Source organism: Mus caroli, unplaced genomic scaffold, assembly GCF_978045245.1.
Source record: "Mus caroli unplaced genomic scaffold, Mus_caroli_1 scaffold_2, whole genome shotgun sequence".
NCBI lineage: Eukaryota > Metazoa > Chordata > Mammalia > Rodentia > Muridae > Mus > Mus caroli.
In genome coordinates, this window is record NW_028227257.1 from 147,148,615 (window position 1) to 147,169,965 (window position 21,351).

Genomic DNA, 21,351 nt, shown 5'->3' on the forward strand with positions numbered 1-21,351 from the left:
TCTGAGGGCTGAACCCCAGGAAGAGGCTTCCACTCAGCTCTCGCTGGACTCCTCCAAGTCTTTCAGCAACAGCAGTAAGCTGTATAGCAATCCCCTCTGACTGACAGCTCAGTGAGTCCGCATGCTTGGCACCGGGAGGGGGGGGTTAGTGTGTGGCTTTGTGGGGTGCACCCTCATCCCACATGCCATGCCCTTGATGTATGTACTTAGCCAGTCACCTGCTGAGTGAATTTGAGGTCATCCCCAGTGACTCTATCTCAGTGTGTGTGACTTGATTTGCTGTGTGTGTGGCTTTGCTCCCCTGGGTATGGCTTTCTTTAGAAGGGGAAATACTAGTTTGCTTTCTGAATGGAGATGAGCCCACTTAAGCCCCAACCAAAGGAGCACAGGCTATCTTTCTCTCCATTCCAGCCCAGCCCAGAGACGCCGGTCTCCACGGTCCCCACACTGGTCTGTTGTCACCACTGGCTGTCCACTGCTTGCTTACTTGATGCTCCTGGCCTGGTGGTTTCCCTCCCTTTCCTTCACCTTTTCCCTCCGTGGGGTGCATGGGGTGCACTCACCCATGCAGAGATCTGTGCAGAGTTCAGAGGTGAGCATCAGGTGTCCTCTCTGTCACTCTCCACCTAACGTTTGAGATAAGGTCTCTCACTGAACCCGGAGCTGCTGTTCTCTGGTGCAGCTGGCCTGTGAGACCCAGGGAAACTCCTGTTGCTGCTGCACAGCGTGGGTATCACAGGAATACAGTGGCAAGCCTGGCTGTGTGAGTTCTGTGAAACGCGGGTTTTCATATGCACACAGCAAACACTACCCTCTAAGCCAGTGGTTCTGAGCCTTCCCAATGCTGCAATCCTTTAATACAGTTAGTTCCTCAAGTTGTGGTGACCCTCTACCATAAAATATGTTGTCAGTACTTCATAACTGTGCTTTGCTCCTGTCATGAATGACAATGTAAACATCTGATTCGCAGGATGTCTTATATACACCTCCTGTGAGAAGACTGAGCCGCAAGGGGGTTGCGACCCACATGTTGAGAACCACTTCTAAGGCATTTTTTTTCTCCCCAACCTCTTTTCATTTGCTTTTGAGTAATACTTTTATTGATTCTTTGAAAATTTCATACAATGTGTTTTAAATATATTCAGCCTCCAACTCCTCCCATTTCCACCCTCCCACCCAACCTTGAGATTTCTGGCTTTTGTTTTTTGGTTTGGTTTGTTTTTCCATTGAGTCCAGTTTGTGCTGCCCAACTAGCCTTCGGTGACAGTAATCTGCCCGTGTGTGGCCATTCCACAAGAGGTCTCATCGACAAAGACTCCCCCTCTTCCAGCAGCTAGAAAATACCAATATTTTTTCATCTAGGAGTGGGATTTCGTGTCCACCTTAAGCCCTGATGCAAGGATTCTGGCTGGCTGGAGCTTGCCCTGGCCTTAGCACACCCGTACAGTTGTGAGCTCATGTCCTCTGTGCTAGTGTCTGGGACCATGATATTACCATGGACCTCTGGCTGCTTTTATTTATTTTTAAAGAATTTACTTTTAGTTACATGGGGATGTGGCATATGCACGCGAGCGCACCTGAAGAAGCCAGCGGTGTCTGATCCCCTGGAGCTGGAGTTACAGGCAGCTATGAGCCGCCCAACTTAAGCTGGGAACAGAACAACAGACCCGCAAGTCTTCTGAAGTCTTTCAGTCCCCTCTTCCTCACAGATCCCAGAGCCTTGCTGAGGGGTGTGACACAAATGTCCCTTTTAGGGCTGGGCTCTCCCGTCTCTTATTCTCTGCGTGTTCAGTGCTTGGTGGTTCTTGTCTACTACAAGGAGGGGCTTCCCTGATTGGAGGGGATGTCAGACTCTTCCCCCTCTCAGGCTGACCCCGCCCCTCTCAGGCTGATCCCGCCCCTCTCAGGCTGATCCCGCCCCTCTCAGGCTGACCCCTCCCCTCTCAGGCAAACTCCTCCCCTTTTATTTTTAAGAGCCCTTTATCCTTTAAAAATGGCAACCTTGTGGCTGGGTAAATGATTTGGATTCTGTTTTCATGGCATTTTTACAATAAAAACTACCACATTCCCTTCTGTATTTTATATTTTAAAATACTAAAATATTAAACACTTACCAACTCCTTGATCCATTTGGCCTGTACTGGAAAGTAAAGAGCTGGCGTTATTTCTAAGGTTTAAGCAGTTTTCCGATCATTTTCTTCTGTGAGCTCTCTGTGTATCTTTTCCCGTCTTTCCCGTGCCTTCTGTGCTGCCTCACTCTCACATACAGTGGGTTAGTTGAGTTCTCTGTGTGCCCCCAGGATTTTCCTAATTAGAGGCATAATTATTCCATCGGAACCTTACAGCCTTCCAAGGAGGGGCGATTGTACAACTATTGTGTTGTTTTATTTTGAGAGAGGGTCCCGATCAATGTATAGTCCAGGCTGGCCTTGAGCTCATGAATCTCCTGCCTCCCTCCACCTCAGAACTGGGATTACAGACGTGTGCCACCACCACTCCATCTTCCCTCAACAGTTTTCGGTACATTGTTAATTTGCGGTGCATGCATACAGAGGGCAGAGGGCAGTTTTCAGCCTTCCACCAGGTGGGTGCTAGGGATAGAACTCGGGTCATCAGGCTTGGTAGCGAGCACCTTTACCTGCTGAGCCATCTCACCATCTGCCTGAGAGGGGAGGGGCCTGACATCCCCCAATCAGGGAAACTCCTCCTTGCAGTAATAACAAGAACCACCAAGCACCGAACCCATAGAGAATGAGACTCTGGAGAGCCCAGCCCTAAAGGGGCCATTACACCTCTCCCCAAGGTTCTGTTTTTGTGAGACTGCACAGAATCACAGGTGGCGTTTTACACGCATGTCCACCTGCTTATCCAGGTCTTTGCGTATCTTTAATGAATTCTCGTGCGTTTCTTTCTGCTGTTCTTTTGAGATGGGGTCTCAAGTAGCCCAGGCTGCCCTTAAACTCTGTATCTAGCTAACCTTCAACATCCGGTCCCCTTGTCTTTACTTCCCAGTGCTGGGTTTTAGGTAGCACCATGCCGGGTTTTTACAGTGCAGGGGATCAAACCTAGGCCCTGTGTGTGCGGGGCCAGATCTGTACCGACTGAGCTGCATGCCCAGCCCCCTCCTGTTGGTTTTCAGGACATGGCTGGGTGTTGTGTGTCGCTGTGACTTCCATCAGCAGGGCCATTGCTTGTGCCTTCTCATCTGCCGCATGTATAGAGGATGATCCCGGTGCTGGCTGTGATTCTGGAGCAGGCCTCTCCTGAACTGAAGCAACAGTAATGTCGCTGTCCTTGTCACCTTACCCACAGACCAGCAGCCTGACCTCTCATGTAGTGTAGCACCTGTCCCCTTCCTGGTGTTCCCCTCCCCTCAGCTGGCCCTTCCAGGTCCCCAGGCCTCTTTAGTGGCGTTATGTTACCCTGTGTTTGTCTTTTCTCCTGTTTGAGAATTGGCCCTGTGTTTCTCTTTCCTGCATAATCTCACTGGGATGGGTGCAGCCTCTCAGGGCCGCTTTCAGTCACCTGTGGACATGGCTGTTTTTTCCCCCACCATGCTCTGAGTCTCCAGCCCCCCACACTGTCTTTGTGGCTTTGTTTGTTTTGCTTTGTTTTGTTTTTCAAGACAGGGTTTCTCTGTGTAGCCCTGGCTGTCCTGGAACTCACTTTGTAGACCAGGCTGGCCTCGAACTCAGAAATCTGCCTGCCTCTACCTCCCAAGTGCTGGGATTAAAGGCGTGCGCCACCACTGCCCGGCTCTGCGGTTTTGTATTTGCCTCTTGTATATCTGCATGTGTGTGTGCCGTGTGTGTGAGGGTGTGCTCACAGGCCAGAATCGGACCCCATGGAGCTGGAGCTATGAATGGTGAGCCACCCAGTGTGGGTGCTGGGATTCAAACTCAGCTCCCTTGGAAGAGAAGTTCTCTAATGACTGTGGCGTGTCTATCGCAGTGGTCCTTGGCCTTCCAGTGCTGCAGTGCTTTAGTACGGCTCCTCATGTCAGGGTGACCCCAACCATGAAACTATCTCATGGCTACTTCATAACTGTAATTCTGCTACTGTTATGAATCCTACTGTAAACATTTTTGAGGTGGAGGTTTGCTGGCGGGGGGTGGGGGTGGCCCACAGGTTCAGAATGCTGCTCCATCTTTTGAGTTTTATTGGAGGCTGCAGCACCTGAGAGTGGCTACCACAGTTTGTTAGCATGGTGGCCTGGAGCACGCAGCATGGAAATTAAAGAGCTGTGGAACTGTAGCTGCCGCAGAGATGCTCTTCAAGTCTGCATTCTCTGTCAGGGCTCCATCGTCAACACTCCAACCTGTGCAGAACCAGAGTCAAGGTGAGCCATTGGCTTTTGCTGGTCCTTCAGAGGACGATTTCCACTTTTTTTTTTCTTCAGGTTTATGGGACTTTTTAATCCCACATGTTAAAGTACAGCAATCCCCCAAGCAGAGCTAGAAAAAGTTGCCAGGCAGAGGTGACAAACACTTACATTGTAGCAGAGATGGAGTGGGGCAGGACCTCCACAGGACACCCCATGCGGCATTGCACTCCCTGCCTGAAGGCAGCGTCTCTTCAGATGTTTCCTGCAGTGACGTAGAGGAGGGGGTGTTCCAGCATTACAGACAGCCCCTCCCCCAGTTTTTAATGTACAGGTGAATGCTGAGATGCCATCTCAACCACAACTGTGGCTTCCATTCACCTATACACACACACACATACATCTCCACAGACCTGCCCAATCCCAGGCCTCCCCAGCAAGCAGGCTCCACCCACAGGTGCCTGCCTGTGGGACCACAGCAAGGGGAGGCTGTTCTGTATCCATAGAGGAAGCTTGTTCCCCCGTTCTCAGCCGTGCAGCTCCTCTGCCTGTCGTTCACTCTCAACTTTTAATAGCCGTGGTATAGAGCTTTTCACCTGCTTCATGAAATGTCCCCATTGACAGTGATATTGCTGCCGCTGTGGTGTGGCAGCCTCTATCCTCTGCCTAGCTGGGAAGTGTACACCTCTCTCCAGGTGAGGCACGGAGGCTGACGGTCGCTCTATGGGAGTCAGGTAGTGTGTGACTCTGCTGAGTGTCCACATGGAGAGAGGACAGAAACCGGGGTGCTCACTGTTGTGGCGCTGGTCATCCTGCCCCATTAGAGACCCAGCTCCCCAACTTTGCCTGGGACACTCTTGCTGGGCTTTGCTGTCACCCAGTACAGACTCACATAGAAAACATTGACAAGACATGGACCCCAGAGTCCTCCTTCTCTGTGTCATTCAGCCTTGCCCTTTGGTTGCCTGAGGACTGCATGGGTCCAGAAGTTCCCAGCCCTGCATGCTAAATGGAATATCTAGAGTCCTTGTTAGAGCGCAGATGCAAAGTCTAAGCTAGCCCATCCCAGAAATGCAGTGCAGCAAGCCCGCCCCACAGCAGGCCCAGCCCACAGCAGACCCACCCCAATCCTTCCCCAGGATTGAACCCCAGGTCCAAGACACAGCATGGAGAACACGGAGCCCATGAGTGGAAAGGGCACCTGGCAGAACCGAGGCTCACTGGAGGCTGAGCTGTGGGCGAGGAAGGGCTGAGGTCTAAGGTGTATTTACAAATGGGACACAGGTTTGAATGCAGGCTGTGGCAGTGCCTGGGGGGTGGGGGATGATGGAATAGCCCAAGGGAGGTCTGAAGAGCAGGCGGGCGGCTGCTGTGTCCTGCCTCTCAACTTCTCTCACCACACAGTCATTTACAAAGCTCATCCTCAAGAACGGTGTGGTTGAGGTCCAAAAAATGTCAACCCTCGAGCTGTGGGGGGGTGGGGGGGGGGGTGCGCGCCATTAATACCGCACTTCAGAAGCAGGCAGATCTCTGTGGATTTAGAGCCAAGGCTACCTTGTCTTTTAAAAACAATAATAGTAAGTGAACTTTTATGATGTTTTAATAAATTACCTTTTTGTGCTCGACTGAATTCATAGCTATCCTGGGCTGTCTGGTCTAGCCTCTACTACTCCCTCTGCCCTGGCATTAGGTGATCTGTGAAAGCCCGGCCTTCCCTCCTCTGTTCTCCACCCCTGAACCATCACTCTGCTATTCCAGACTACACTCCAGGGCCTTCTGTGATCTGCTGCCATGCCACCTGCTTTGGCTCTGGTTGTCACCTGACCCCATGTCTCCCACCTGCAGCCCATCAAGGGGTGGGCATAGACACCTGTCCAGCTCGGCATTTGCTCCAGGCTCCCTCTGGGCCAGGACCAGCACTGTCCTGCCTCACTCTGGAGTCTCAGGAAGTTAGGTCTTCCCTCAGCCTGCTTCCTGACTGCAGAGCAAAGGGCTAGAAAGAAACCTGCCTGCCTGCCTTGCCCCCTGTGGATGTGACTAGCACTGAATCAGGAGAGGACGAGGGCCTGAGCAGGTCCAACCTGTGCATGCCAGCCCCACCCCCACTACTGCCCACCCCTTACCAATCATTCAAAGGACCCAGGACCTCTCATAAATGCTGCTGCTTTCTCCATATCTGCCTCTTGGGCACAAGCACTGCTGGGTGTGTTGGCACAGATCACCCCAGTGACTCCCACAGCTCCTCTGTGAGTGGCAGGAGAAGCTAGTCACCCCTTTCCCTGGTGGCTGCAGTGACCTAGCCTCTATGATGCTGCCACCTCCTCCTAACACAGTGCTAGTCTCCTGAGAGCAAGGGCTTTGGAGATCGTGACCCGCTGTCTGACCTGTCTGCCTGAGAGGCCTGAGGCTGTCTATTACAAGGTCCTGGGGCCTCTGGGAAAGTCCCCTACAGAGCCTTTGACAGTGATATCTCTTTCCTAGGCCAGGCCAGCACTACAGTTGCGATGACAGGCTGTGTCCACCAGAGGGCACCCTGCCCTTCACTGCTCAGCTAGACTGGGCTCTGCACACCAAATGCTTTTTAATTGAAAATATTTTTAATTCAAAAAGGATTTGCTGTTTGTACTCAAGTGCAGGTTTTCCTTATGCAGGAGACTAATGTCTTGAGTAAACAGGCCTGGGCTCAAATCCACCTTCAAAGGTACTCTCTGTTTGCCCAAGGGAGTGAAAGGGCTTCCAGAAGCGGCCCTAGTCTCTTGGGCAAACATTTTGGGGACGAAGAATCCCCGGTGGAGGACCTCGTCTGTGGGAAGGTTATCCGCAGCCTAAGGGGGATTATGTCGGGGGACATATGTTGAAATTTCATTTGGGGAATTAGGGAAAACAAGAGTGGGGGAGGTGACTTTTTCCAGCCAGTATAACCTAAAAAGGAAAAAGCTCCAGGGAGAGGGCGGGGGCCGAGGGATCCATGCGTGGTGCCAGCCCCCAGGGTCTCTGTGTGCTTGGGCTGCAGCGCAGGAAAAGGCAAGTGTGTGCTTGCCGCTCCTTCTCCACTACAAGCCAGAGTGCAAAGAAAGGAGCATTCACGGTGAACTGGAAGGCAGGTCCTTGCCCCTCCGAGAGACCCGCTCCTATGCCCAGCCACCACAGGCACAGACCCCTGACCCCACACACGGAGGCCCCACTGCCTGGTCAGCCATGCTTCCCCCACCCACCCACTACCCAGAAGGCTGTAGTTCCCATCTGCCCAGCACCAGTCTCAGATTAGGATATGCTGGGGCCAGGCCAACCAGACAGCATTAAATGAAGAAAGTTCCAATGCCCCACAGGCTTCCTTCTGCCCTGGGAGCTGGGCACAGCACAGCCTACTTCTGAACAGCTCAGGAAGCGTCTCCAGCCCTGACCCTGCTGGTACCATGTGAGCCTTTTCCTTCCCTCATCTGAGAATCACTGCTGGCTTTCAAAGTGCAATACCCTACCCTACCTGTCCCTAGATCCTCCTCGTGGTTCACCATCACCCACCTGACCACCGTAGTCTAGCCTCTGGCCCTCCCGCTCCAACCCTTCCTACATCACTGTGGTCATGTTGGTCACGTGATTGGTCAGGCTTGCTCTCAGAACTGACCCCAACTCCAGTCACCTAGAAGCCACTAGAAAATGGATATTTCAGACCCACCCCAGACTTATGACCACCACTCAAAATTGCATCCTAGCTAGCCTAGGGCTGGCAGGTTCCAGGTTAGGATCTACTGTATCTCACCCCAAGGTGTCACCTCTCAGGCAGCCCCAGGACCGTCAACCCCCACCCCAAGGGTATAAACCTATCCTCTTTGTGTTCTGACTGCATGCTGGCTGTTGTCACTGTGGTCCAGCTTCCTCTACACACACACACACACACACACACACACACACACACACACACACACACTGCCTCTTCCCGGGGACTCTCCCAGCCACCAGTAAAACTACACCCTGTCCTCTCCCTAGCCTGTGCCTTCTCTGTCTGAACTGCTGTCCTGACATCCCAGGCCTTTGTTCTATTGGGAACAGCCCCTGGCCCTCCACTCTCAAGTCTCTACCATTAAGCCCCAGCCCCCGCCCCCGCATCTCTTCCCTCCCATGGTTTTGTTCTTTCCTGGGAAAGGCTCCTTTGCAAAGTGCAATACCCTACCCTTGCTTGGGCCTATGCCTTGTACAACTGCCCTAGGAGGTGGTGGTTAGTCCTCGACTATATGGAAGGTTCCTGGCCCCTCTGCCACCACACTGTGAGCCCTGGGAACCAAGGATTCCACAGGACTTATGTCTTTACAGTCTTCCCAACATGACCCCATCCTCCAAACATTCCTCCTCCCACCCACCACTCCATCAGCCCCAACAGAGTAAGATAAAGCCAACAGAGGCTGGAACAGTTTCTGTTCACTGGCATGCATACACTGAAGCAGCCACCAGGTGGCAGTGTTGTGCCGACCATTGCCTGAAGCGTCTTGGGTAGACAGCTGCCTATAGCCTGATAAAATGGTGTTAGCCTGATGGGATGGTGTCCTGTGCCTTCAAGAGTCACTAGAAGGTGGGAAAATGGCAGGGGGAGCTGTGGGCGCTCTGATAGGCTCCCCTCGTACCCACCAGCTGTTTAGTAGAAATTGCTTGCCACCAAGGAAGGGCCTGTGCCACCCTTGGAATTGGCTGGCTGTACCCCACCTTAGAAGTGAATCCACCAAGATCCAGAACGGGAAGACAGGACTCACAGGTCATATGGGCACTATCTTGAGTGGCTCCTTGGTCATGACCTCAGCTACTCTTTCTCAGGGCAGCTCCCTTTGGGGGTGTGGTGAGGCTGTTGGGGCCACACAGCCTGACTGGGGTCTGCAGCTTCTCCTCCTACAGTTTGGCCACACTCTGCTCCACAGGCTGAGTACCATGTGGGCATCCACACAGAGTGACTGAGCTCAAGACAGCAGTTCATCAACCTCCTCCCTGTTGGAAACATTTCCAGAGCCCCCACTGCTCACCAGTTCTGATCTACTGAACATGGTTGGCAACCGCTAACATAAATGCCTCTCGTCTAATGGGGCACCCCAGGCTATCCCACAAGCCCTCTTCACTTCTACTGGGATAAGAAATCCTGTTCTGCAGCCCACCCCACGGCAGGACCCCCTCCCACCCCAGACACTTGTGTCTTCTCAGAGTTTTCACTGGGCTTGGAGCCTTTTGCTGCCAGAATTTACTCTATAGAATTAGGATCCGCACTGCAAGGGTTAGTGGTCCTCCATAGACTGGCTCTTGGCTCAGACTAGCAGGGTGGCCAACAGAAGGCAGGCTCCCATATCACCAGTTGCTGTTAGTCTGCCTGTAGCTGTGAGGGTCCCCACCAGGAAGGCTCTGGGTGCCGTGAGATCTGGCTACAGAGGGTGCAGGATTGTGAGAGCCCAGAAGCCCTTCCTTCCCTTGCCTCTCCCCCCAGTCACTGAAATGGCTGTCATGGGTGCTGCATAGCAAGGGGTCCCAGGGCCTGAGAGTTGAGAGAGGCTGGTCAGGCATGGAGTCCACTCTCAGGTCTGTCTCTGTCTCCAAGAGCCTTGCAGTGGGCCTTTCTTTAGGTACAACTGGAGCCTCTCAGCGTGGCACAAGATTCTCGTGTGAGCTTGCCATGGGTACAAGTAGTGGACACTGCTCGCTCGCGCTCGCTCTCTCTGTCTCTCTCTGTCTCTCTCTGTCTCTCTCTCTCTGTCTCTCTCTCTCTGTCTCTCTCTCTCTCTCTCTCTCTCTCTCTCTCTCTCTCTCTCTCTCTCTCACACACACACACACACACACACACTTTCATACAGAATGAAACACTATCCCAGCTCCAGTTCCCGGCCTGGATGCCTGACCTGCAGTCGCTCTGCCTAAGGCTCATCAGGAGCCTCCCCTCTGCTCAGTGGGGCCTTCTCCAGGGTCCTGTGGCCTGACTCTGCCTCTTTCCTTCTCTTGCAGTACGAGTACAGCTTCCGCACGGAGCAGAGCGCAGCAGCTCGGCTCCCACCCAGCCCTACCCGGTGCCAGCAGATCCCCCAATCCTGAGGAGCCCACAGCCTCCTGGGGGAGAAGACATCTCCGACCCGGTGCCCAGACTACTGATGGGGTGGCTGGGGTGAGAGTCACTCCCTCCCTCACCTGCCCATTCTGCTTGCCCTGCTCACTGGCCACGAGACTCTGGGCAGCTGCTTGGTCATGTGTGATCATCAGCTCGCCCGCTGAGACTTCCCTGCCTCCCCGGGACCGTTGTTCATAATTGTGACTAATGTATGTGCTGTTAGTGACCAGAGGCTCCTGTGTGATGACCACTTACCCCGCCAAGAAAGAAAACTCCTTCCTTACCTGGACTCACCCATGAGGGGCCCAGGCACACACTCCAGCCGCCCAGTGACACCACTGGCTCCCCTCAGCTGACCATCACCTTAGCACAGAAATCCCACAAAGCCACTAGCTCCCTCCTGGGAGACTCCAGGGTTGATTGCTTTACTTAGGACCCTGCAAGACACACTGATGGCCTCTGACCCAGCCACTTGTCAGCAGGTTCCAGTGGCCCACACATGCATTTCATGGCAGCACTAAAGCAGCAGGACTAAGATGCACTTGGGACAACTGTGGACTCTTCCCCTATTCCACACACTGGACGTCCAGAGAGCACAGACAGGACCCCGCTTTCTATGGAGGTGACTGGGTGCCTCCCTGGATGGAAACTTGGCTGCTAGGGTACTATGCCCAGCCACAGGTGCCAATTCCCACAAAGGGCTCATCTGTGAAGTGTCCGACGACAGACGACAGCTCCATAGGCCTCTGCCTGGTGACCTGACCTGGTGGCAGCTGGCTCTGAGAAGAACGGTACAGAGGCACCAACTCGTCACAGCCAGACACACCCCACCATCTAGAAGGCACCTTCCACCAGGGAGCTACTGTTTTGAAAAGTCTTTCTGTCCCTGGCCTCAGAATTTGGGCCAGGACATTTCACAGGTGTCAACCTGAGGTGCCAAGTTGAACCCTCCATGTGTTGCCATGAGAACAGTAGTCACCGCCATCCCAGCTTTCAGCGCTGCTTTGCCACCATTGGCCTTTAGGGCTGGAATGACACTGGTCCCCAGAGCACCTGTGGATGTGAAGATCTGCCCAGTGGTTAGAGGCAATGGGCAACTACCCACCAGCTGGTACAAACCCCTCCAGTTACAGCTCCATAGAGACAGCTGGGTGTCCAAGGTGCAAAAGGATCAGGAGCAAGAACAAGCCAGCAAGATGGCGTGAGCTGGGGCAGGGCCAAAAATACCTCACCAGCCTACACCAGCCCTTCCTCCGTCCCAGACCCTCAGGCCCAGTCAGCCAGTCTTTCTGCTTGATGGTACTTCATTTCTGTGTGTCAGGAAGGGTCACCTTGCTTCCTCCCCTCAGATGTGAGCACACCCTATGGGGTACCCATCAACCCCTTGCCTCTGGGCCCCACATCCTCCGGGTAGCAGAGGTCATGAAAAGGTGGTGCCCCAGAGGTCCATGGAGTCAACATAGGCATCTCTAGCAAAACCTAGTGCCATGCTGGTGCTCAAAGGAGCTAATAATAAACTGACCTAAGACTGCTCCACAAGCTGGGGTCCCAAGGACCTGTGTCTGCTGCTGCAGGTATGACATCAAGTGGCTTGTGTGGCCTGAGGCCCAAGAGAGGGGGTGACCACTGTTGTCTGAGTTAACTGGGAAGGTTGGGCACAAAGTTCTGGACTCTCCTGACCACTTCACTGAAGTCTGTACACTTTGGCCACTCTTCCCGTTCCTCGGTTATGAAATCACTTCTGCCATAGGGAGCCAGGTAGCCTTCCTCTTCCTTGGAGGAGAATGTGGCTTCTCGGAAGCTCTCGCAGGTCCTGGCCTGGAAGTGCAAAACCGAAGACTGCGGACCTGTTAGTGATCCAGACGGCCAAGTGAGGGGATTCCTGGAGAAAGATCTAGTGCTTTGCAGCCCATGCGTGCACTCCCACAGGACTTAGCCCCTGGGAGGGAGCTAAGGGGAGGGCAAAGCGCCTGCTCTGAGCTGGAGCAGTCTCCGGATGGACGGACGGATGGTTGCTGCAGACTTAGCTGAAGAAGAACCCTGACTGAGAATGTTGTAGCACTGACAGCTTCTAGCTTTTGAGGTGTTGAGGACGGCTTGGTGTCTGTGGTAGGTTCCAGGTTGCACCCAACCCCTGGTTTCTTGAATTCTGGTGATAGTAATGATCGTGTGTGCTTACCCATGCCTGCCTTGTGTGGATCCAGCAGACCCAGACCCGGCAGTAGAGCTGTGGCTCACAGCAGCACTGAGTGGCCTTTGGGTACCGTGTGGCAGGCACACTGTCAGATGAGCACAAGGATTCGCTGGGAGACGTGAAGAGCCGAACCTCTCCCATGGGTCTCCCCCTCCCCTACCAGCATGTCCCACAACTGCTGCTGTCCCTGCAAGCACACACATCTCTCTTGAAATGACTAACCAGAGCACAGTTCCCTATCCCCACGTCCCCTCTGAAAAGTCGGTTCCTTCCTGAGGGCCTTGGAAATGGCACATGGGTGACAAGCGGGGAGGGGGTTGGGGGTGGGGGGAGGGATGTTCCAGGCTCACTTGCAAATTTATCATAAGACCAAATCTAAGAATTCCTGTCAGCCTAACTCTGCCACATGGAGAGGTGAGAGCCCCGCTCTCCTCCGGGGAAACATGAGAGAGAACCATGGCTCTTCTTCCTGGTGGTCAGCAGCATATGGCCACCTGTGGCCAAGGTCATGCTGAAGCCCCTCGGTCAGAAGGACGTCCAGCAGGGGACTGGGGTCCTGAGCGCACACACCCTTCTTTCCACTGGGCTTGGCCATCTTAAGCACATTTCCTGTCATCCCCCAAACAAGCCCAGCAGTGGGTGCTTTTGCCCTCTCACATGAGGAGCCTGAGGCATGGCTACAAGCTTGCCAGTGGCACAGACAGAATCTGACCCCAAAGACCCTGGGCCAACCACCCGGCCTTTGTGTCCGCCCTCTGGGCTTTCTTTTGCAGTGGAGATGCCATCACGCTGTGGCAGTGGTCCCTGGCATGGGTCAGGCTGAGAGTCTGACTGTCCTGTGTGGCTGCCCACACCCGAGGACTCCCCAACCTCAGAGCATCTTCTGCCCCACTTCTGGCCTCCTGGCCAGGGAGGAGGTAGAAAGGGCCTTGGTGTGGCACTGAGCCATGAAGGGCTGAACTCACAGAAGTGGTTAGTGTCCAGCCAAGCCCTGGAGCCTGATGAAGAAGCTGGGTTCCCATCCCTGCTCCCAGCTTCCTCAGGTGACCCGGGTGCCCCAGCCTTCTCCACCTGCTCTGGGCATGAGCCCTTGAACAACTGCAGCATCTGCACCTGGAGACCAGGCTTTGTTCCCCTTAAAAAGCTTATGAACTGCTGGGCCACCGTGTGGCGCTGGGACAAGGACCTTAGGCACAGCTGCCTTCCTGTGTATTTATTCAAGGTGACTGCTTGGCAAAGGGAGGTCTCAATGTGTGACTGTATCTTAATATAATTTGTTAAATAAATGTTTGTTTTAACCTCGTTTCCCCAGTTTGCTGTTATTTTTAAAGCCACCAGAGGTCAGTGTCCCTCAGAGGAGGCCCTCTGCCCAGCTGCAAACTGTCCCTCCTGCTTCCCAGAGCTCCTGGGGGCCAGACAGCTACTACCCTAGCCTTTCAGAAGGAGCTGCCAGGAGACTTGAGGGCGTCAGAACCACTAACCTTCCTGGCCCTCGGCAGCTCCCAAGTGGACAACAGGGCCTGAAGAGAAGGCAGAGGCTCTTTCATCTGCCGCTGTCTTGCCTCTGGGCCTTGGGACAAAGCTACCCTGCTTTGGGCCTGTTCTGACTGCCCAACTGCCACACGATGCCTCTGTAAAACTGCAGAGAAGGCTGAGGTGGCCAAGCCAGGAACGGGTTCACGGACCGAAGCAGATGCTGCTGCCAGCCCTCATCAGCCACCACTCAGGCACCTGGCAGCCTCCCACTCTCCCCATACCAGAGACCATGACACCCACAAGCATGTGGGCACGGCTATGATTCGGATTTCAAATGTCCTTCAAAAGTGAAGTGACCATCTTAGTTGTCAGTTCACAGCCTCTCCCGAAGTGCGAGGCTCACGCACGAGGCCCTGACCCACTGATGTGCTTGTCATCTGACGAGCTGTTGAGAGGCAACAGAAACAGAAATGGGGCCTACTTGAAGGGACTTTGTCCTTGGACCTGCCCTTGGTACTGTATCCTGTCTCTACCTTCCCCTTCCTCCCCGGCCACTGTGGCCTGAGTGGCTCTCCTCAGTCACCCCCTCTGCCTTGATAATCTGTGTCACCCCAGCCCAAAGCAACAGAGCTGAAAGACTACACTAGTATAATCTGAGTCCTATGAGAGTAAACACATTTTGCTTGCCGGTGTGTTATCATAGCAAGTGAAGGCGAGCGTGACCTCTGAGATTACCGTCGCAGTCCAGGATTAGCTGAAGTCCCATTCTCATCCCAAACCCAGAGCCCCAGGGCCTGGAAGATCGATCGGCTGCGGGGCTCTTAATCTAAAGCTCATTTGCTCTCCTGGCTCCAGCCCCGACTGGCCCAACACCCGTCCCCTGAGCTGCCACGTTCCTTAGGAACCCTCCCCAGCCTCTGATCCTTTCATCTATCTTCCCAGGTGGACCCCTACTCTCACTGCCTAAGTCTCCCTCACCCTAAGAAGGAAGCCTGGGTCTTCCAGAGACCCAGTGCCCCTCCCAGATCTGACTCACTCCTTCTCATGGCCCTGCTAAATCTCGGGTAACTCCCCACCTAGACTCTGAGATGCCTCCTGGTCTCCGCATCGGCCGTTCCTTCTACCAAGGACGCATTACCCTACTCTTCTGCCTGGTAAGCTCCTTTCAAGGCCTGCCTTGAACCACACTGCAGCAAAGGTGGTGGCTCTCCCCTGGAGCCACCAGAGCCTACCATGAGTACCCACCTGTCACTGAACTGCAGCCACTGGGTGCTCTGATCTGGTTCTGTGTCTATCTATTTTCTCCCCTGCCATGGGTCCAGAAAGTGGTAGCATCCATAATGTTCTTCGTGTATGTCACGAGGAATGGATGTGGCAGACAGGAACTGTAAGCAGATGTTAGGGGTCAGGGAAGGATAGACCCTAGTAGCGCCATAAGGTCCCTCAGTGGCCTCTCTGTGCTAGTCTTGATGTGTCCCAGAGAGACCACAGGCCTCGACAGGTTTGCTGCCCTGGGCCCTGGCATGACTCCAAGCTTGCCAGGCCTCAGTGGTGTGGTGGTGGTGGTGGTAGTGTGGCGGCGGCGGCTGCTGCTGCTGCTGGAACAGGTAACTGACCTTGGCTTCAGATACTCTCCCTGGCAGCCAGCTCTGGGGAGAAAGACAGTATAAGGCTAATGAACCACAGAGCCTAATCTAATCTAAGCCTTAGGACTCTGTTTCCTGGTTCTGCTATTTCCTACCTGGCCTTAGGTGGAAACAGTTGAGAAGGTCTGGGAACTTACTTATGTCGGCTGCTGAGCCCCGTGCTCCCATCTCCCCTCCCCCACACCTCAGACTAGGGAGCTGTGCCAGACCAGACAACAGCCCTTGGCAATGGCAGGGCTGAGGCAGAGACCTAGAAGTTTCAGAGGGTCTCGAACCCTTGACTGACCCCCTTAGATGGCTAAGAAAGACATGTCCATCTCCCACTCCCCTTGTCCATGGGAGGGAGCATGAGACAGTCAGTCTGAGCTGCCACTGGGAGTCTTAAGAGCTCCTCAGACTCCAACAGTAGACCCTCAGCCCAGGGATCAAACAGGAGCCTCTGCAGCAGGCAGTAAGCCCAGGGGTCCTGCTTCCAGCAGGTGATTTCAAAGTGCAGCTTAGATGAAGCTGCCTAAGGCTCCACACTTGCCCAGTTGAGGTTTGGATCTTCAAAACCCTCAGAAGCCCACGTTAGCTGCTTGGTTGCCAGCCTGTTTAAGACCTTCAGGAAGTCAGAGGAAGTAAGGTTATCAAAGATGTACACCAGAGAGAATTGTGGGAGTTCCCTCTCCCCCGCCTCTCTCTCACTTTCAGTCTCTGTGCTCCCTGGCTCTCATGAGGTGAACAGACTTCCTCTGCCTCAGGTACCCCATAACAGGATCAAAGCAACCAGTCCAAGGCAGAAGGATCAAGAGTTTAGGGTCAGCCTGAGCTACATGGGAAGTTCTAGACTGCTTGGGGTTATTTGGTAGGACCCTGTCTCAAGAAAACTAACAGGACTGGAGAGATGGCTCAGTGGTTAAAAGCACTGACTGCTCTTCCAGAGGTCCCGAGTTCAATTCCCAGCAACCACATGGTGGCTCACACCATCTGTAATTGGATCTGATGCCTTCTTCTGTTGTCTGAAGAGAGTGACAGTGTACTCATATGCATAAGTAAATAATTAAATAAACATATTTTTTTAAAAGAAAACTAACCAGGAAGCAGGCACATTGGGAGCTCAGCCACCTATAACTACAGCTTTAGGGGTCTAATGCCTCTGGCCTCTGAGGACACCTACAGATGCAGACATACCCCCACATAGACAGGCACACACACAAACACACAAGAATTAAAATAAAATCTTTTAGATACACTGGAGCTGAGGGCATAACTCTTACTACTTACCTAGCATGGGTGAATCCGTGGGTTCAATCCCCAGTACCAGTAGAAATATTAATAATAATAAACCACAAATAATAATAAAAATACTAAAAGAAAAACAAGCACAGGGCTGGAGAGATAGCTTAGAGGCTGAGAGCACATAACCATTTGAAGAAAACCTGAGTCTGGTCCCCAACACACACCTACATGTAACTCCATCTCTAGGGGATCTGACACACTCTTCCAGCTACTGAGGAGAGCTACACACATGTGCATGCATACACACACACAGAGAGAGACAGAGAGAAAGAGAGAGAGAGAGAGAGAGAGAAATAATTATATTAAAGATCTCTTTCCACACCCTCAAAATATCCTCAAATATCCTACAGCTGAGTTTCCTCCGGTTGCTGCTGTATAGAGCTCACATGTAGTGTCATCTAATGGCCCATGTGCTACAGGCTCACTCAGTCACTGGGGCTGAGCTTTTGGGAGGTGGTGGGTCTGCTAGATGAGGCCTCTTGGGAGGTCTTCAGGTCACTGGTCAGAGTGAATAGTGGAAGTCTAGCCCCTCCCCTTTCTCTCTTGCCCCCATTCATGAGGCAAAAGGCTCTGCTCTGTTCCAGCACAGGCTCAAAGCAGCAAACCTCTGCAAGCACTAGCCAGAAAACCTTTTCTCTTTGTCAGCAGATTGGCTCAGGTGGTTGTAATAGTAACAGATGGAGAACTGAGCCAGGAAACCTTTCCTCTTTGTAAGCTGATTAGCTCAGGTCGGGTTGCTCTAGTAACGGACAGAGAAGTGAGCAATATATGAAACAACATGCCTTTTCTGACACATCTGACTCTAGAACACAGGAAAAGGAGGAAGGTGGCTTAAGTTGATCTTAAGCCAAATAAGGACAATCAATACACATAAATCAAAGTCCTGTTTTGCTTTGGAGTCAGAGTACCAAATTCTCCATGAAATAGCATATAAAACTGAATCCACCTACATTCTCAAAAATAATTATGACTATTATATTTCATCTCAAGGATGCAGGAGGGGCCAAAGAGAGGCCTCAGCAGTTAAGGACAGTGGTTCCAGAAGACCCAACTGTCTATAAGTCCATACCTAGAGGATCTAATGCCTTCTTCTGACCCCCAAGGGCACCAGGTACATGCGGTACACACACATACATGCAAGCAATACAGTCATATGCTTAAAATAAAATCTTAAAATGCCATTTTTAATGGAGACTGGAGAGGTGGCTCAGCAGTTATAAGTACTGGATGCTCTTACAGAGGCCTGTCCATACAGTCCAACCATGGGGTCAGTTCCCAGCACCCATACTACAGCCAACAACCACCTGTAACTCCAGTTCTAGGGGATTTGATGCCCACTCTGGCCTCTGTGAGTGGCAGGTGCAAACATGGTGCATACACATGCATGCAGACATAATGCTCATATACATAAAACTAAATCATGTATTTAAATTCAAGACTCAACATTGGGAAGGGGGCCTGGGAACTCTACATAGTAAACTAAAAGAAATACGGCCACAGGCCCCTCGCACAATGCAGAAGACACATTTAATAAACACCTCACGAACCTCCAACCTCAGGATCAGGATAAGTCAAGGATGTATGCCTGCTACCACCATTTCCTCACGGTGCACTCGGGACATGAGCCAATGCCACACGACAAGAAAGGGGAAGGCAGGACATGGACTGGAAGGGAAGAGACAAAGCTGTCGTCCCTGTCCTGTTATACAATCACCTGTGTAGAAAACCAAAATGGATCCAGCAAATGATTAGAACGTGTGAGAGATGCGCAAGGGTGTCAGATATAAAAACAGCCATAGGAAATGAACAGCGTTCCTCTCTGTATAGTTGGCAACCAACCAGGAAATCAAACAGAAAGTCTTTCAAAGAGGCATAGTGTATGGGGGTGGGGGGTGGGGGGCCTAATAAAAGGCAAGTTGTCTGTGAAGACCTCTGAGCTCTCTTGAAAGCAGAGGATATCTACGTTAGCAGAAGTGTCCTGATTTTGTATTATTATCGTAACGCATATGTGTGTCTTGCCTGCATGTATGTCTGTACCACTTGCATGCCTGGTACCTATGGAGGCCAGATGAGGGAAGAGGGCATTGGATTCCCTGGAACTTAAGTTTGAGATGGTTGTGAGCTGCTGTGTGGGTGCTGGGAATTGAACCCAGGTCCTTTGGAAGAACAGCCAGTGTTCCTAACTGCAGGGCCATCTTGAAAATATCCTATGTTACAACCTTAACATTCTAAAACCATTTTATACTTTGTAAAAGCAAGAATTGTTACCCTTATCTTAGATTCTACAACCAGAGGGGTGTGTGTGTGTGTATATGCAAACCTTTAATCCCAGGACTAAGGAGGCAGAGGCAGGAGGATCTCTGTGAGTTCAAAGATAGCCTGGTCTATAGATCAAGTTCCAGGCCAGGCAAGGCTATAAAGAGAAACCCTATCTCAATAAGCCAAAACCAAACCAAACCAATGAAAAACCCACGTCACCATGCTCTTGAAGGATGTGAAGAAGCAAGAAGTGCGTGTGAACTTCGGAAGCGGTGCTCGCTCTAGGAAGCTGGAACGGGGCTGAAGTGTTCTTCCGAGCTGAGAGCAGTATGTCCCTGGAGCAGAGGTGCCATGATAAGACAGTGGGTGAACATCGGGTCCCATAGGCCCATCTCCTCAACTCTCGGTCGTACAGGCTTTTAGTCAGCGTGAAGTCACAGCATGTCTTGCTGTGATTGTACCCCGTGTTACTCTCCTGACCAATGGGGCTGAGCTCATGTTCGAATGTAACAGGTTATTCGTGTAACATCTGCGCAGGCCTGAAAGTCTTTCACCCATTTGCAGGGGAAGGGAAACCTGACCTTTTTTTTTTTTTTTTAAGATTTATTTATTTATTATATGTAAGTACACTGTAGTTGTCTTCAGACACTCCAGAAGAGGGAGTCAGATCTTGTTACGGATGGTTGTGAGCCACCATGTGGTTGCTGGGATTTGAACTCTGGACCTTCGGAAGAGCAGTCAGGTGCTCTTACCCACTGAGCCATCTCTCCAGCCTGAAACCTGGCCTTCTTTGCTTTACTCTGCTTCCTCAGGGCACAGGGTCCCACTCTGTTGCCCAGGGTAGCCTAGAATGCTTCAGCTCAGGTGATCCTCCTGCCTTAGCCACCCAAGTAGCCAAGGCTCAGAGCGCATGCTGCCACAATGAGCTCCTATCTTTTACCCATCCAAAGGGACTCCTTTGCCATATTGGTGTGCACAAACTGACCCCACCCCGAAGCTCACTTTCCACCTTGGTGGTTCTGCTTGTGAATATGTAGTAATAGATCTGGGTCATTGATCCATCTTTTCCTTTTCGATTAGAGTCTATGGCTTACTTAAGAATCTTTGCCTGCCAGGCACAGGGGGCGACATCTGTGATCTCTGCACTTCAGAGGCAGAGAGGGAGGGTCACTGCAAGTCTGAGGCCAACCTGCTCTACATAGCACACTCTGGGCCAGCCAGGACTACACAGCAAGACCTTGCTAATGTTAGAAACAACGGGAGATGGTGGGAAAATGACTGTGGTGAGGAGCATTTACGGCCCCTGCAGGGGACTGGACCTAAGTTCCCAGCACTCATGTCAGGCACCTTACAACCACATGTAAGCCCAGCTCCAAAGGATCTCATGCCCTCTGCTGGCTTCCAGGAGAACACACACACACACAATGGCATACCACATGCAAGCATGCTCTCATGTGCACACACACGTGCACACACACATGCACATGTGCACACATATATGCATGCACATGTACTCATACATGCACACACGTGCAATATCCATACCAGTTTTTTTTAAATCTCCTTTTTCTCCCAAATAGTTTCAAAATAGACGTTATCTTGACAATTCGTTTCTTCGAAGACAGGTGGGGTTGGGTGGGGAAGCTTTCTGGAGGACAGAGGTGTGCCCTGAGCTTGGAAGCTGGCCCACAATGGTGGCCATCCCTGGGTGAACACATATCAAGGGGAAGGAGGTGCTGTCTGGATGCTGTTTAGAGATGGTAAGGGAAGCCATCATTCCACTGAGTGTTGTCAGCGTAGCCTTGCTGCTAGGGATTCCTAGACTTGGCAAATGTAGAAACTGAGGCCCAGGTGATGCCAGGAGATCCCATCAAACCAAAAGCAGTGGCCCACACATCCTCAACTGCAGCACCTAAAGATAGCACAGACGACGTCATCTGAAGGGAGGCTTCCCATTGTAGAGGTTCTGGAGACAGACAGCTCCTGAAGCCAGGCAGCTCGGGCCTGCCATCTCCTCCTGATGTGACCCAGACCCAGGAACTCCAGGGTAATAACAATCAGCCACTCCGAGATTTTTCTGATGGAGTGAGTGAGGTCAGGC

The 21,351-nt window shown here is 52.3% G+C and overlaps 1 protein-coding gene across 1 annotated transcript in view; it reads left to right on the plus strand.

Moving 5' to 3' along the window:
* Mvb12b (multivesicular body subunit 12B) overlaps window positions 1-12,895 on the plus strand; it is a 158,527-nt gene extending 145,632 nt beyond the window's left edge. Inside the window, exon 10 of the mRNA XM_021153581.3 lies at window positions 10,295-12,895. Coding sequence (XP_021009240.1) covers window positions 10,295-10,381 — 87 coding nt within the window. The 3' untranslated portion in view covers window positions 10,382-12,895. The remainder of the gene's footprint in view (window positions 1-10,294) is intronic.
* The last annotated feature ends 8,456 nt before the right edge of the window (window positions 12,896-21,351 follow it).